We start from the raw sequence: 18,535 nt of genomic DNA, 5'->3' as shown, positions 1-18,535 counted from the left end.
CTTTTCTACAAGCCCTGCAGAAGCATAATTTAAAAAAAAATGATGTGCCTGCTCAAAAGTGTTATTTACATGACTTTTAAGTATTTAAGTACAATACTACAAGTACAACAGTAAATAGATACAGAGTTGTTTTCCACCCATGCCTTGCTGGAAAACTCTCTAGTTGCTTCAGCCAGTTTCAACCAGAACTTCCTGCTCTTGTAAATGGAAGCCCTCTGTGCATGTTGCGGTACAGACATCCTTAACCTGCCTGTGAGTGAACGAAAACTGAGATTTCAATCGGTCAGACCTCAGAAGCGGCTGGCAGGACACACCGTATTGGAAATGCAACAACATAATTCAATTTGGGCCTGTTAATACATTCGCTGCTGTTAGATCTGTCTCCTGTATTTACCTAGCTGGAATAACACTTCGAGCTTGCACCGTGTGGCCCACCGCTCGGTATCGTAATAAAGAGAAGCGCCGCTGTGCTGAAGGGGCTGGTGTTATGTACGTCTTCCCTCAGCACACGGTCGGGTCTTCTTACACCCCCCTTCAAACTCCCGAGCCGAGGCCTCCTGTTTTGGTTGGCGCCCATCAGTGTAGTCAGCTGGTCAGCACACCTTGGCCTCTTGCTTTTTGATTCCACCTCGGTGTAGCACTGTCTGCGGCGCACTAACACCTTAAGTTGGCGGCTGCTCTCTTACACCCGAGGGGCAAACGTGGAAAATGTTCCCTGCCTCTGTCTCTCTGTTTTCCAGGAATGCGAGGGAAATTATTGGATTATCTTATTAAAATGTATTGAGCAAAGTGTCAGAGTACAGTACATTCAGTGGTTCGCATACATTTTTATCTTCCATTAGCCTGGTCTTGAAAATGTTGGATGAAAACGCATTTTTTAAATGGAAACATGGCATGCTGGCAGATGTAATCCAGTAACCACGCAGATCTACCTACGAAACAACTGACTGATCTCAAAAAAACTTTTTATTTTCTTACTTATTTTCTTATTGTTTGTACATTCATGATGTGGATCACGTTTCTTTTTTGTTTGTTTTTTTGGCTCAAGTCACACTACCCATGGCAAATGTGTGTCTCTTTGCATATTTAAAAGTAAGTAATGTAAAGTATGGCCACCTGTTGAAGGTAGCTCTAGAAATACAGGGGGCAAAATAATGACTAACTGCTGCTGACAGTGTTCTTTGCTATAACTATCTTCAGTGACTAGCTGCCATTAGCAAGTTAGCTCAGTTAGCTGTGCAACTGAATGGCCCAATTAGCAGATTAGGAGTCCAATACCTCACCTCTGAGAGCTAGAGGTTAGTCTGAAGACAGGGGATACAGTATGAAGGTGATTTACAGCAGCTCTGACCAGGACTATGACTCTGGGACGAGAGGACATGACAGGCAGTGGCAGAGAAGTGAGAGAGATTTGGGCATCAGCAGTGGCCAAAAACAGTGTGTAGGGCTGGAGTATTTTCACGTTACATCCGTCGTACGTGAATTAAAGGATGTTTTTCAACCAAAACAGAGGTGATTGTAGAAGGCAAATGGTGTGCGGTTGTATTTACAGTTTAAATAAGGTCAATATGTGTGAGAATATTTACTTTATTACATTTTGTGAGTTTCTTTTGTTTAGTTAAGAGACTCAAATCTTTACTGAATTTAGATTTTTACCTTGTGGAAAATATTGAATTACCACTTCTATACTTACAGCTCAAACGACAAGGGCTATCACAGACTGGATACACAGTGTGTGTGCAGCACTGCTGCGTGTCATTACCTCGCGCTTTTCAATTCAGCGTCAATGTTAAAAGTTAAAACTGTTCACACAGGACAGCTAGTCTATCACCTGAACACAACTGGTATACAAGATAGAATGGGCCGGACCAGATAGTATGCCAACTTCATCTCTGCAACGTACAGATGTCTTTTTTTTCAGTGTCTCTAAAATTATTATTGTATTGAGTTTGACCAGACACCAGGGGAAGGTGTACAAAGCATAGCATCATAAATCAAGTTTTAGTTTCCCAAATTTCAAATAATTATGCTGTAAATGGAAATACTGTGAGGAACTAAATGAGAAACTACTCTATTTTTTAGCTGAGAGATTATATGATCTTTTTCTTTAGTCCTGTTACTGGCAGGTTTACAATATGGAGTTGAAGTGTTGGCACACGTGATCTCTTTAGGGATATAACAGACATTATTTTCTTCATTCCTAAAGGTACCTCTATTTTACAGATCCATATGGTTTTCATCCAAAAACAGCTCCAAGCTCTTTTCCACCATTAACACCTACTGCATTAGGGCAGCTCCACCCGTCACCGGTCCCATCAATGATGCATACGACTAGCTGACATCTAGGAATGAAAGATAAGATTTAAACAAAACCGTCTGTCTCCAGGAAACCACACAAGGCCTTTCAGACGCTAATAAAAACAGGGTGTAGATGATTCTCAAACGCCAGACTTTTTAAAAACCACAGACATGGTTTTCAATAAGAAATGGTCCACGGCACTTCCCCTCTGTACTGCCCAGCTGCACAAGACTAAAATAACCTTCACAATTTAATGACATCAAATTATACGTCTAGCCTTCAAAGTGCTGCAGATCCTGTCAGTAAAATCTCAAATCCATTCTCTGTCAATCTACTGGGTTCAATAGTGTTTATTGTATTGCGTCTTGCGTGCTCATAAGATTGTCATTTGCAGCCTCTGCGCAAAAAGATCTTTGTTAGAGACGTCACTGCTTTTTTCAAAGTTTTCTGGAACACCTGATGACGTGAAATCATCCGCATTACATCTCAAAACTTTTCAAAACTGTTAATTTGTCCACACGTTTGATATGACTCATATGCCACCTTCGCACAAATTCGCCAATTTCATATGGATCTTATGCGAGCCCAGGTGTGCAAAGCTTCTGCAGCACCCATCTGGCAACACTAATTAGGTGGGATTGTAATTATGCTGCAGTCCGACAAGATCAAATCAGCTTCCACCTCAGGGCCTCGGGAGAAGATCTATGGTATCTTCTCCTCAAAGAAATATTTCCTAACTTCACTTTATCTTTGACACGTCGGCATGGAGCTGCTGCCACGAACACACAAACACTTCAAGAATCATTTGTCAGCTTTTTTTAACGCTAATCCAAGGTTAAGTCCCTTATTGAACATCTTTGCAACAATGCCATGAGTGGACAGCTTTCACCACCAAGCATCTGGTACAACAAAGTGCGTCACAGGTGTGTAATCCTTCCTTGTTGTTTTAAAGGGCAGTTATTATGGATCAGTGCTCTTCCTTGTGTCAACCGTTCAAAGAATTCCCACTGTCATCATCAAGAATCTAATATCAGCCACCACGTTGGAGATGACTTTTAATTAACTTTCCAGCAAAACAACACTCTTGAGCTCTGCAAGAGTTCTACCCAACTGGCTTTTAATGCTTTTGACTAATTTCCGGAACACAACAGGAGAACTGATGACGAAAAACGATTCAACGTGGCCAGCCTAGCTTGAAATGATATAAAGGCGGACGATACGATCTCCGAGTCAGAACAGCGAAGCAAGAGCTCTGGGAAAGAAACTCATCCACGAAGCTGACGCTTAGCACCTCCTGGAAGACCTTCACCATGAGACAGTCACTCATGCCCGTCATCTTCGCCGCAGCTCTCCTCTTTGAGTGCTACGCACTGTCAGCGGGGTTACCCATGGGCAAGACCGAAGACAGCTCCTTGGAGCAGGATACCTTCACCCCTCTGCTGAGTGACGAGGTGACAGAAAACGGCCTCGGCGAGGTGGATCTGGCCACCGCGGGCAAAACCAGGGCCCCGAGGGTAATCGTCGTCGCTGATCCAAGCCTGTGGAGGGACCTGCGCTCGCTTCACAGTGGACTGTCCCTCTACAAAAGGAGAGCTGACGACACCAGCCAGATCATCGATCACAGAGGCCAGGACCTGAACATCCCCATCCTGAGGAGAGACACGATGAGGTGCATGGTGGGACGGGTTTACCGGCCATGCTGGGAGGTCTAGGACAGTTTGCTCCGATCGTCAAGTCTTCGAAACAGAGGACCACATCCTTTCCTGCCTCACGCTGAGCTGTAACATAATCCAAAACTCTGTGTATCTGTATTTAAGTTACTGCAGAGAAATAAAGTCATTCATTCTGCCTTATGTCCTGTGACTGTGTGGTATCTCTGTCTTTCGACTAAACTGTGGATACTAATACTGAGATGCTGAGGGTTAGAGTTGTATCTTCAGATCTGTGCATAAGTGATGACATAGCAGAAATTGGAGGATGGAAAAATGTTGTTCATTGAGAAACTGTCGTCATTTTTCCATGTATGGATTAAAAAAAAGATAGCAAGATAGCAACCTAATCATTGAGATAAATGCTGGCAACATATGTTTCTTCAAACCACGGTAATTTCACATTTGAGATTTCACACTTTGCGTTTCTTTGTGTCAAATTTTCAGTTTATGCTGTGACATGAATGATCCCTCTGCTTCAAGTGTTTTTGCTAAGCTAGGCTAATCACCTCCAGGATTCCACTCCATACAACACAAAGGTGTGAACATGCTGCTGACCTTCTAATCTAACTCTCGAGAAAACAAAAGTATTTCGCAAAACTTTAAACTTCAAGTCTTAAAATTAGAAATTAAAGAGTGGAAAAAAAAGAGGAACAATTCCAAAACAGCTCATAAAAACATGAACTTAGAGGGCAAATTTCTAGCCTGTCCTCATCTAACAAAACAACCATATACCGTCGACTGTGGAAACAGTTTATTATGACCCATATTCATGTTGGACAGTGACTTCTAAAGTCTGTAGTAATTATTACAGCAACACAGTAGGAAGTCAGGTGAAATACTAAAAAGATCAACCAAGTCCACACAGGACAGAGGATGGGATCGATCGCTGGGTAAAACAGGAGCAGGACTTTCATCCGGGAGAACACAGTTGACAGGGTGATAGTCAATGTTGAGTTTGGCAGTGTTTTTTCTTTCAGTTTTGTACAATTTTAACTTTCTAACATAGACGTAACATGACATGACGTAAGTAACTGAACTAAATCAGTAACATAGTTATTCAAACCCAAACAAAAGCCCAATCCAAACACACCCCTATCCCCTAACACTTAGCCCCAACCCTCCATGTTGCATTTTCACGTCTAGGGATGTGGTCTCCCGATTCTTGTTGAGATAGAGAGGTAGGGTGAAGTGTTAGGGCCACATGGCCCGGCTAATTGAGTTAATTTGAGAACTCTAGCATCAGGATTAACTTTTAGAAATAATAAAATAAAAATACAGAGAGGCCGCTACCACCACAGTCTTCAGAGAATGGAAGCAGAAAATTTATTTGGCTTCTCCTTCCCTCCCGAGTGTTTCCCTTTCACTTTTAGACACTTGTCAGTTTACTTCATATGGTTCATAACTGACCAATAACATGAGTTTTCTATCTCTGACATAGGGTCTAGGACAACAAAAGAGCCTTCACCTTTACCTTAGCCCCTTTTAGGAGTTTTAGGGGATTTTTGCTTTTGACTCATCCTTACTTTGGCATAAACAAGGTGTTTTGTCAATACTTTAGGAGTTCAATGACTCGTACGTGTACGTGCCTAACTAGTAGTGGATGCATAAAACATCTGGTTAGTCTGTCCTTGTTTAGTCTGTTACTCAAGGACTCGAGGACTGTCGCCAGGCCTTGCTCAATATCTGAGGTGATTTGAGGACATTTGTGCATGCAATACAATATGTGTGTGGTTTTATCACTAACAAACATAAAAGGATTGTGCATGTCCTATAATGTGACCTGTAATTAATAAGGCTATAATATAGATATATATATTATGATAGATATATGTACACTACACTAGCTCACTAACATCACATTGTCAGTGCTGATTTGTGCATGACACGCCCACATCCTCACATGTTTCAATGCTCCCTTGACCACTACCCACTGCGCTCTGCTGTGAGGAGCGAGAGGTTCACTTGAAATTGAGGGCTAGGGGTAAAACTTGGAAGTGGGACTGGGTCAAATATATTTTCCTAAACCTTAAAAAAATGTGTCGTTTTGGTAATCAGTGGCAATCGACCTATTCACTCATTGAGGTATGAGGATGTGGTGCAAATTTCAGAATACACAAAAGCAGGCTTCATTCGAAATGTTTGTAACACACAAAACATAACACTTTAAATGGCGGTAGTAGCTGCAGTAACAAGTCGATTCGGGCCTTAGTATGGCTTCTTCGGGAGTTACCGTAGTTTTGGTTCAACAGAAACATCTGCGATGCGGCGGAGTCGCTTTGATAGCCCTTTGACTTACTCACTTCCAGAAGATCGCCCTTTCTTCTAAAATTACAGACAGACTTTCCCATAATAGTTTGTTGCATCAGATCCTGCATACTGGTAAATGACTTCTGTCTTACGTGATGCTGGTGGCCTCGTGCCTGCTCAACAAAGCCAGGCTCTTGGGAGAGTATTTCCCATCGTACAAGGGCTCATCTTATGAGAGAACTGAGGTGTGCGTCGTAATAATGCCAGAGCATTAGGCTAAGCGATTTCCTAAACTCTGCAGATGTGTCCTGCACATCTGCCTTCAACTAGCAGGGGCAGGATTTAATAGGAAATGGCCTTTCAATCAATCAGGATAGGAATCAAGCTTCCTGAGGTTCAATAAACATCAATTACAGATGGTTTGGCTCATTATAGCTGCTGTGGCTGCTGCCTTGCCAACTGCAGCTAATAATGACCCACAGATTCAAACACAGATCTCTTTGTGTGCATTTGTTTTTAGCAAGGAAGGTTCAAGAAACAGTTCATGTAGTAGTTTACCTCTCAGGAATTGTCACCTCAACCAGCCCTTTTTTGTCCTGATTCTACTTTTCTGTTATTATTTCTGACATATGAGGTCCAGTTGTGGTCCTGACCATTAATGCTCATAATTCATTACTTCTTTATGAGGTCTTTTTGACGCTGAATAATGTAACCCTTAAGGTGCGGTAATCTGCTGCTGGTATGGAATGACGATCTGTCCATGTGGGAGATCGTATGCGTCCACACATGTAAATTGATTCAGAGTGGTCAAGCATGTACGTGTGGTCCGCTTTTGACTTTGCTGCGTCTTCTCTGCCAGGAATCACCGTCTGAAAGCGAATGAAAAGTTTCTGGTGCGTGATGGTTGTGAGTCTGTCAAAGCGCTCCAGCCAATAACTGCAGAACATTCCTCACAAAATACAGAGTGAGAGCAGTGAGTCAGCAGAACGGAGGATGTTTCTGGGAATGTCTGCACCTTTGTGGTATTTGGGAATAAGCTTCTGGTTGGAAAAACAATTAGACTGAAGACATGGGCACATATCCAGCGTGTGAAAAATGTGATGCCTACTCTGACAAACAGTTTGGAAAACTGGTACTTTGTAAACTATCTTCGACTCGTTTGACAGCATAAGAACAGTTTTGTAAGTAAATCCTTTTTTTGATGACTGACAGACCAACAGCTTTCTGCAACACTGGGGACTTGGGGACACAGATGATGCAGGTTTGCTGGTTGATGAAGATATTCCTTTATTGATCCCCCTTGGGAGAAGTTCAGAGGGAAAAAAGTAGCAGAGCAAGAGTAAGTCTCAAAAAATAGAGACAATATTAAAGTGATATTTACGGAAGCCCTAAAGGCAATCATTCATTTTATTTCCTTCGTTTTCCCATGATAATGAGTTCATTTCAATTGTTTTCTCGAGATCTAGAGTTATCATCTCAAAATAACAATTGCTGTTTTCCCGAGATAACGGGGTAATTTTCTCAAGATCTCGGGTTTACGAAACTTTGTTTTCCCGAGATAACGATATAATCAGTTCAAAATGTCAAGATAATGACTGTGATGTGATAGGCCTGAGATTTCCATCACACACAAGTGGCATGGCATGCTGACCGATGGGTTTACAGATAATAGACACATTAGTATGCGTAATCTAAAAGACAGTTAGCAAGGCTTCAGCTATATACTGTGTAAATTACCTGTAATAGCAAGGCATAATGCTATTTCAGCCTGCGTCAGGGCTTGATTGAAAAGATATGCGACGCGGTGATCGATATGCTCCCGCTCCTCTGACATGGCCACACTGAATGATGTTTCGTTATCTTGAGACATCAAGAAAATTATCCCTTTATCTTGGGAAAATGGAGGAAATAAAATGTACGAATGCATGGCCCTTTAGGGCCTCCGTAGGTTTTGAAAGAATTAACTAACAATTTGAATTGAAAATATAAGAGATTCACCCACTGCCCACCCGCTCCGTGTGCAAGTTCCCACTCAGCATATAGACTCACTGTACACTGAGATGACACAGATGACACAAATGTTTTCAGCATGCTGTTAGATTAATATTATGCTTCTGTAGGCATTAATTCTTCTTAGGTTTGGCTGGCTGGTAGTGGGCGGGGCTTATCAATAAACCTAGTGGCCCAGGTGTACTGATGATGCTGGGTAACTGCCTCCAGTGTTGAATTTAGCGCTGAAGAATTGTGAACCATCTGTATGGGACCCAACATCACAGTCACTGTTTTGCTGTGAAGACATACACCCAGTACCTCCAGTTTTGTTTTAATTTTTGACTGCCAACCACCAATAAAACCTGAGCGAATCGCTGAGGCTGGATGCTCATAGTGTATGTGATTGTATCAGGGAATGCTTTAGACTTCATTCATTCATTCATTCTCTATTAACACTGACTTCAACCTTATAGTTTTTTTGACTTACAGCCTCACAGAGCTGCGAGCAGGACTGTTGACACTGTTGTTTTACTGCGGACAAACAGTTTTAGCGCGTGGACTTTACTGAGACTGATGAATTTTAAAGGGTAATTATTGAGTCACAATCTGGGGAAGATTTACTAATGTTGTGTGAGCGGAATTATGCTACATTAACTATTTCCAAATAATAGCAGCCCACCACAGTGTTTATTTTCCTGTTTCATGCTCAACAAACACTCTGCCATCATGCTTTCACAGTCTTTGGCTTTCAACACAAAAGCCTTGCCCTTTAAAATGATGACAAATTACAAGGAGAGCCTTTTGGCATTTACCTTCCTCTTAATTGTACACAATTCAGATAAAGGTTTTATGGGAAGGGGTTTTGTTTTACTGATAACCGTGGGGAGCAACATCTGGAAGCTGTTAAACATTAGGCTGTGAAAGTTGTTGGTTACATGTGGTTTTTGATTTAACTCACCATGACTTTTATCACGGTGAATCTCAAATGTTTTCCTGAGATGTTTCTCAACAGTTCTTATGTTTCAGTACATAATAATTCACTGTTTGCAAAATATCAAAGTTTTATCTGTGAAAGAATGTATACCACAGTCTCCTGGCATACAATGGTGGTATGATAGTGGCTATAGAGAGCGCCATCATTCTTGTGAATTGGGTTTGTGATTTCAGTGGAGTTTCTTTTTCTCTTTTTTAACTGTTTTTTTCCCAGAGTTCATTGTCCTCTTTCTGAGCCAATAGAGGAAGGATCTGCATCTGTTGTCCCGTGGGTGAATCAATGCATTTGACAAAAAAATTTCTCTACGACATTGTTTGTGAATATACAGTTGTTGTAAATAACCTTGAAGATGCACACAACGTGTAAGGTCTAACTGAGGTTTGCCAATAATGGGTTGCTGGCTATTTAACTCAACATCCATAAGTCAAAATTCCTTTAATGGCTCTATTTACATGGAAATAAACTGTTAAGGTGCAAAATTAATGTAATGAAATCTAGTTAATAGCAACTGCACAGCTGGACAGAGAGCTGTCTGATATTAAGTATAGAAATGAAGAGCTTCAACTGCAATAATCAACATGGTGAGAAAATACTGTCCATATTCAGTGCAGATCGGTGTTGGGGCTGACAGGCTAAAAGGTAGCGCATTACAGTAATGTATTACTTTAAGCAGTAATGTATAATGCTAATAGGATTCGGGTAATATTATTAAATTTACTGTGTCCAGTGAGTGTTTTATAATGTTTTTTAACAATTTATCCAAACCACGGCACTTCCACCAGTGTGCCACCAGAGATAATGTCTATGGAAGAAGAATGTGTTGCAGCTGAAGTGGTTGCAGAGTCAATCTTTACATTTTCGCTCTAGGTTTACCACCATTATTTTGAGTTTAGCAGAGAAAAAGACAAAAAAATTGAGGGAATAGTCAAGTGTCAATCGTCAATTTTTTTATTGGGAAGACAGGGGTAGGTCTCCACAGCACAAGTTTTGTGCTTGTCTTTACCATAATAACAAGCCTAGTTTTTTTTTTTTTAATAAAAAAAGAGAACACTCATTAGGCTTTTATTATTCAATATCTGCCACCACTGAACTTTTACCATCATCCATTTTACAATGCCTAGTTGCACTTCTGCTCATATTTTGGTTAAAGCAACCCAAAAGATATGTAATTAGTAACTCTACACACATAGTAATGTTGTAAAGTTATACTTTCGAATGAAAATGACTCGTCAAACAGTACTTTTTGGACGTAACTGGCCCAACAATGGTAAAGATTAATTTTACTGTGTTCCTTCCTGATTCCCAAAACAACATATAAGCTAATCAACACACATCAGTGTTCGCGGAACAACACAATGTCCCAGCAACCGGCATATTAGACCGCTGTGTGGTTGCTGTTCGGTTAGTTCTAAGCAACCAAAATATTTGATAAGGTACATGGTTTAGCTTAAAATAAGCATGTTACTAGTGTTTCACAGGGGACACAAACAGAGGTCGTCTGGGTCAAAGGCCTGTGTTTGTGTGAGCCATCCCTCCACCACATTCTCATCTGTTGGTGTACTTTGTCATACTTTTTTACTAAGTCCCCTGATTTCCTCCCGTGCTACCTCATGATTACCTCGGCCATTAGACATCTGGCTCCTCACGATAAACAAACATGGGTTGTGAAATCTATTTGCACTGTACATCTTTACAGTAGTGTTTCTGATGAGGACGGGCTGTCAAGTCTGAAAACAGCAGATGTGACGGATATTAAATGTGAACTCAAATGTGACATTAAGCCTCCAATTATTACATAATTGAAGCAAAAGCCTTTATTAACACCATTAATTATTGGTATTTCCCCATTAAGATTTTGTATTACACCTCATAATAAATGTGTGGCCAGGCTCTGTTGCAGTTAATGGACGGATCAAAGGGCACTTTGTATCCTCTGCAGGGAGGCATTGTAAAGCTTGCTTGCCTTGCCTGTCGTTTCTTCCGGAAGAATAGCACTATTAATAGCTGGAGGAAGAGCAGGAGAAAGGTTGGCTATCCATTGAAGCCGTCTTGGACTTCATTATCAAAGGGTGGATAGCCCAGCTTGGCTGTCTGCTATATGCTACACACCACTCAGTTGCCTTTCCCACGGAACAGTTCCATTTAAGATTATAAGGCTCTTAAGAAGCCTCCGGACAGTTGAACTCAGTCAATGTGGATTTTGTCAGTGAGATTCTTCTTCAGCAGGGCATTAAACAAAAGAATAAGAATTAACAGCCTTTTTGGAGGATAATTAATGCAAAGACATTTTGAATCAGTGACGGCAGAGACAGTATGTATATGTAGAGCCTATTTCAAACATGGTACACGGCTGGATGAAAAAAGTATCCTTACGTGCACACCTAACATGTCATTAATTCTCATTTAATGAGAATTCTGTATTTTAATCTGTATTTTTGAGGTAACGGTTTGTTTCATTTGGTCGCCTGACACTTTAACTTTCAGGACAGAGTCAAAGAGTGAGGGAGGACATCGGCTACTGTGACGGATTGTTACCTGTCCCTGAACATTTCTGCCTGAGTGAAATCAACTTCCATGATCACACAGCTACATGCCTCTTTTGTTTCATTTTGATTGAGAGACTCCTAGTGGCAGAAATGACAGACCACATGTTGAAAATCCTTACTTTCTATTGAGCGATTGTTTCTGTGACGCTTTTAGTTTCACTTCACTATTATTGAAATGTTTATTGTTTTAAAAAGTAACAGGGCTCACGAAGTCTTGAAAAATCTCTTAAACAAGTGGATGCGTATCTTCTTCACACAAGTTAATTTATGATATACAAATCATTTTGGGGTCCTGTAGAAAATCAGTGTATCAATGTGAGTGTGAATGGGTGAATGTGACAAGTGTTGTAAAGCCCTTTCCGGCGTCAATAGACCGGAAAAGTGCTACAGAAATGCAAAGCCATTTACCAATGATGAATAAGAAAGTTTTAAGCATTGCAGCACCAATAATAGAAACAGATCTGGAAAAAACACCACCATGGATGTCCCCAGCGCTTGATCAGTTCCTGATGTGACTCTCTGATGTACAAAGAATTAGTGGTTGGGATGCAGGGATGGTATTAACATAATGTTTTGGACAGAGGGACTGTTCAAGCTGTGTCAGCCTTCAATTGTCTGAAATGTCCGAGGCAGCTGGCACAGTGAAAGGAGGTGAACACATGAAGGCTAATTGTAGTGGGAAAGGAGTCATCTGCATATGGTTCCTGCACTTTTTTGTTTGTTCAACATTGCCCGTTTTGCACAGTTTACAACAAATGGCTTTCACCCTCAATGGGGTGCCTTGGAAAAAAAAAACACATCTGGAACCCATTTTTGGCAAAGTGATTATTCTGTCTAGGCAGTCGAGATGAAAATCAGTGCATTGTTTGACCAAATTGCAAGTTGCAACTCCAGTATTTTATATTTACTTATGCCCCTGAGATATTTTGTCTGCCTTATTGTGGAAATGCATTATACTGGACATGGGTTTGCCAGGGAGAGTTCCTATAACTTGGATATTCTCTGCTTCCATTAAGTTAATCTTGATCACGCTTATAAGAAATCTATTGTGTGGTTCTGACACAAGATCTCATGAAATAGAAAAATGACTCCCTTGAAAAGCGACTTTGGCATGGGACACAGAAGCATCAATCATTTGTGTAAACCACTGAGATGTCACACATTTGTGTTTGTTGAAACTTGTCATTAATGGCATCATGGAAGTCTCCACTTTTTTGTATGAGTTAGACCATATTAGACCATGATTCGGATTTATCATCTGTTTTACTCTGAATGGAGCCATAATTTACAAAACAAACATCATGCTGTGATGAATAAAACTTGAACTTATAAGAAAATGGGACAAAAACCTGTCAGGAAACTGTTTATTAAGGAAATACACTGAGTTAGAGGTAGGGTAATTTTCTCATAAGTTTACATACAATCATACCATTTTTTAAATTTTTTTTTTTTTTTTGCAACCAGTGGAGCCTCTCCCTGCTGGCCTTTAGAAAGAATGCAGATTTAAGGCACTTTTGCATTGACTTAAGTTTTTGAGACATGCAAGCTCTGTCCATATTTGGAACACTTCCTGTTAGTGCTTCGGATTAAAAGCCTTCCAGTTTGGGTGTTACTTAAAAGGCAGATGCACACACTTGTTTTTCACTGAGGAACTTCCACAGATTCCTGAAAATAATTAGAGACACCATCAAGGGGAAACATTTTGCGCCATGGCCTAAATGAAGTCAACTTTTGGCTAATCCTGCAGGTCAGAGTCGAAGTCTCATCTTCTGCCACACTTTATCGATCCCTGAGGAGGAAATACACTTCCTTCCTCCACAGAGGTTGAGAGCACAGAAGACAGGGGTCATTGGGACCACAGAGACTTCAGATTAAGGCGTTAACTATGAACCTGAGGACAGGAATGGGTTGTTATGGGTAAAATTAAGTTGATTCTGTATTTAGAAGACATTTGTTTTTTTAAATCGAAAACAATAATTACTCTGTGCTTTACGAAGGGCAATAACATTATTAAGTGAAAACAGTGAAAAATGTAGATCTGTTTATTTAGATCATTTTCTAATTTCTACCATTTAGATTAATATGAGGAACGAAGGTCAAAATACAGTTCCATATCCATATGTATGTAGACAAGCAACGGCATACTATATGTAACATGCACAGTGCATACATTGTGTATACATACACAGAGACATTTATCTTTATTTAAGATAGATAAATAAAAAGTCATCAACGCCTTCAATCAGGCTTTTATTTATGGTCATTTTATTATAAATTTACTTCACAAATTACATGGTAGAATATATTTTACAGTGACCATGGTATAGAAATTGATTTATAGTAAATTTTATATACACGTGTTTATTATCTTAGATATTAAAGACTTGTACTGGAAATAATAACTCAGAATGAGTTATACATTATAGATAGAACTATACTTTTTAGAGAAGATGAACATCTGCTCTCCCATCTGTCTGAAGCCATAAATATTGTATTTAGTCACTGCATTTATTGAATCACGTGCAGTGACAATGGCTGGCTGTATGTGAATGAAACCTGATACTGAAATCCAATTTGGTCAGGCTCAATTCTTTCTTCCCTAATATGATCAGTCTAATAGTTTGGTCAACCAGTTACATGGTATACGGCGCCAAAGGGCTCTCCGATGTCCAGTGCTGATGACACTCCTCCTGGTCAGTTTAAATAATCGGTGTAACAGCTCAACATATTCGAGCCTGATGAGCTGTTCGTCACCAGCGATCTGAGCAATCAGATAAAATGTCACGATGGTTTTGGAGAGGGTCGCTGGAGATGGCAGTAACTGAAGACAGAATCGAGTCGACTCAAACATTGATGTAGTTGTTTAGCTTTGAAAAATGTTATAATGTTAGTAGCCCATGACAGTTTATGCTACACCATCCAAATCTGTCATTATTAGCTAACTAAGGAGGCCGATGTCAGTTGGTCTGTTGGCCTGTTCACAACCTTGGTCCAGGCTGAAATATCTCAGCAACTGTTGGCTCGATTGCCATGAAATCAGTCAATCTGTTGTTCTTTAGTCCCATCATCATCGTCCAATGCTTTGGCTTATAACAGCCTCTGCTGTATGCGCCTCTGTTTTTCGTACTGTTGAGGAAGCCATTCAAGTCCTGTTGAGCAGTTTGCTGTGGTGATGTGTTTATTCAAAGAATACTAGTAAACTGGTGAACTGGCAGGCACAGAGCAGATCTGAGCCGGTGAGTGGACCCAGAGCAAATGAAACTACAGCATTTTATACAGAAAGAACAAAGGAGACAAAATAGCAGGTTCAAGAGTGAAGAGTGTGATCAGCTCATCACAGCTGATCACAGACAAAGCAAACACAGGCTCTAAGGGAGGCTAAGACAAGTAATCAGTTGGCTGTAATCTGCAGCCACACAGCTAGAAGTCACTAAATCCTTCACTCTGAGCTACTGAGACATTGTACAGGTTATTGACTGTGACAGCAAGAAAAGCCTGATATTCCTTATTTCTCATTGGGCCATTTATTCATTTTTGGAACTCATTTTTGTGAGGCTTGCCTCTATAGTCAGTTGCCTCTGACCATCAGGGCCTGACGCACCAGATGTTAGTTTGTGCTAGTGATTTGACGACCTTTCCAGGCTCCCCGAAGCCCTCGGTCCAGAGGGTGCGAGACAGACAGAGTGACAGGAGACAGAGAGAGAAAGAAAGATGGCTCTAGGCGATGGGGTTACTTTCATGTCTCTTGACTTGGTTGCTGACTGTGTTGATTTTCCACTGTGTTTTAGTGTTTTTCTGTGTATTCTGCGAGCTGAGCTTCCCAGAAATGAGACAGAAGCGGACCAGTGGGAGAGCGGAAATACCTCATACTACGCTGTAGAACACGACTTATTTCATGTGCTTTTAAGTACGATTTGCGTTTCATTTTCATAGCCTCTGACAAGGGTTCCCTGAGTTCACAACGGGGAAAATAGGAGCAGAGTGAGAATCCAGTCAAGCCGTATGGAGGTTGTTATGAAGCAGTAACTCGTCACTGTAAGCATCAGAGCAGGACAGTAAATTGCTGTCATCCTGAAGAGAGCATCTAATGACTCTGTGTGTCCTCGTTATGACACAAGAGTGCCCAGTTTGACCGATTCAATCAAGCTTTCCTCCACTTCACCCTGTTTAACATGTCTCACAGTGGTGTTGACACCGGAGCGACACATAAGTAATGGTCGCATTTTTTCCTGTTTTCCTGTTTTTTTTCCCTGTAATTTGCATTACACTCTTCTGGCAGCCGGGCTGCACTGGAATGAGGGAAACTAGCAGTTGTGAGGAGGACAGCGTGTATTCTCCACAATCTTTGTCAGCCGTCCTTCCATAGAAACATTTATGCTTTTCAGTCTATTCAAGAAGAGGACATGTTTACGTTTTTAGATTTTTTAAAAAAGAGATTATTAGACTAATTGCATTATGAGATGATGTTGGGAGTTCATGCAAGTCGCCTATATGTCATATATCCTGTATCCATCATGATTTAAACTTTTAAAAGAAAAGGTCAATGGAAATAGCTTGACATTCTCGGAAATATGCTTATTGGCATTTGCATTCTTTCCCAGAGATGTGGGATGATAGTTTAGGCCTGCAGGCATTAAGTAAGTTGTCTTAAACCCAAAAACTTTATTTTTACCCTTTCGTTATGTCTGCATTTAAAAACATGTTAATTGGCAAGCTTTAGAGGTGTTGGTTGGCACCTTTGTGATCTCCCATCAGAGCTTGGCTCTGCCTCTAGTCTTAAATGAGCTAACCAGACTGTGGCTGCAGTTTGCTGGCTCGTTAGCAAATTTACATGATTTTAGTGTCTTCTCATCTCAGAGAGGAAGCATTTCCAAACTGTTCTCTTGTTGTCATTCTATAACATGTGAAGTTGTCGCTGCTACACACCTACAAACAAAAGCGAGCACGCTAAATTACGCTACATCACATTATCAAACTTTGTCAGAATATCTCCAGTGGGATCAACACTACAAGTACAATCGAATAGAAATGCATAGAAAGCATGAAAATATATATATATAAAATTGTCTTCACAGTCACCAAATCTCAACCACACTTCCACTTCCAAAACCACCATGGTTTTGGAGTGATGTGTCTGACAGCACTGTGTACCATCATCATCAAACACCAAAATAAGATGATCTATTCTGAATAATGTCCTCCGTGATCTTTAAGCAGCTTGTCCTTCAGGTGGTTCATTTGGTTTCTAAGGAGGCTCTAGAAGTCAGTGATATATGTTCTAGGGGTCCTGTAGGAGCTTCTTGTAGTCACTGAAGACGTTCTAGAGGCCCCTTAGGTGTTTTTAGTGGTCAGTGGGGAGTTTGAAGCAGTCTTGTACATAGTTTCTGATCTTTTAGGTTCTTCTCGTGATTACTAAGGAGGTTCTAGCTGTCTTGCAGGTGTTTTGTGGTTCCCCATGTGGTTCTAATGGTTCTTTGGGAGGCTGTAGTGGTCACTGATGTGGTTATATCTTCCTTCACGCTGGTCCCTGTGGTCCATTTGAAGGTTTTAGCTGTCTTACAGGTAGGTCTTGGTCTGTTACATGGTTCTAGTGGGTACTTTTTGATCACTGGGGAGGCTGTATGGATCTTTCAGGTGTTTTTTGCGTTTCTTTTGGAGGTTCTAGATGTTTTTAGGTGGTTCTTTGGTCATCACGTTTGTTCTAGTGGTTCTTTGGGTGGTTCAAGCTGTCATTGAAATGGTTTTACCTGTCTTTAAGATGCCGCCCTGCAGGAGGTTTAACGGGACACCGAAGAGATTGAGTGGGTTGGTTGTGGTTGTAGTGGTCCTATAAGGGAATTAAGTAGTGAACGTGGAAGTTGAGTGGGTGTTTGAGGCGGTTCTTGTAATCCTTTTGGAGGTTATAGTGGTCAGTTTGGAGATTCAGTGGAACCCCGAGGTAATCAAGTGGATTTTTAGGGAGCTTCTAGGCATTTGTTGGAGCTTGTTGTGTGCTGTAAGAACTTTTTTAGGTCTCCTTCAAACACCTGAGGGCAAGGTGTTAGACAGAACCATGACCAAAACACCAAATGATGAAAACCAAAGGATTGTCTTTTGGAGGAACGGTTTTCATCCCTGAAGTAGAAATAAGAGACTGACAAGGAGCACTGCAACTACTGCTCTTGCTGGAGGCGCACGGTAGACAACATTACTAAAGGTTTCCCTTGAATTTATCATCTATATGGACTTTGCACCTTATGTATAGCAGTGAATTGTGGCCTTTCTTGTCAAATATGTCTCTGTATTTTTCAGTCTTCAGCTACAGTGTTTTCCCTGTACAGTCATCTGTCATTATGAACCTTGGTTACGTAAGCTTGTATTCACAGACACACGCACACAGTGTTCCCTCTTGACCAACACGGCCTGCTGGTGAATCGACCTGCAGAGGCAGAGCGCTCGTCTCCTCAGACAGACTCTTCCGACAGAGCTGTGGTCCTCCACAGCTGACTCCATCATTCAGTCCCAGGTGCCCTTGTCTGGCTCCGTGGGGCCGGGTGACATCATCGTCACCCCCCGCCCTCTCCCCTCTTCCCCAGCTGTCTCTAATGGAGACCCGGTACTGGTGAAGGGGCCTTGTGAATAATTTAGGAGCTCTGGTGCACTTTATAACCTGGCCTGCAAGGCTAGCCGGGACATTCACCCTAAGTGCATTAGTATAATAGTCAGGGAGGAAACTAGCCTTTATTGACTAACATAATCAATAACT

The 18,535-nt window shown here is 41.1% G+C and overlaps 1 protein-coding gene across 1 annotated transcript; it reads left to right on the top strand.

Annotated features, from left to right (window-relative positions):
* Nucleotides 1-3,302: 3,302 nt before the first annotated feature.
* pmchl (pro-melanin-concentrating hormone, like) lies at nucleotides 3,303-4,011 on the top strand. The gene has a single exon (XM_037117576.1). The coding sequence runs from the start codon at nucleotides 3,610-3,612 to the stop codon at nucleotides 4,009-4,011; it is 402 nt and encodes a 133-aa protein (XP_036973471.1). The 5' UTR covers nucleotides 3,303-3,609.
* The last annotated feature ends 14,524 nt before the right edge of the window (nucleotides 4,012-18,535 follow it).

The sequence above is a fragment of the Acanthopagrus latus genome, chromosome 12 (assembly GCF_904848185.1).
Source record: "Acanthopagrus latus isolate v.2019 chromosome 12, fAcaLat1.1, whole genome shotgun sequence".
In the NCBI taxonomy this organism is placed as follows: Eukaryota; Metazoa; Chordata; class Actinopteri; order Spariformes; family Sparidae; genus Acanthopagrus; species Acanthopagrus latus.
The sequence above is the reverse complement of the archived record's forward strand: the minus strand, read 5'-3'. Positions and strand labels throughout refer to the sequence as shown.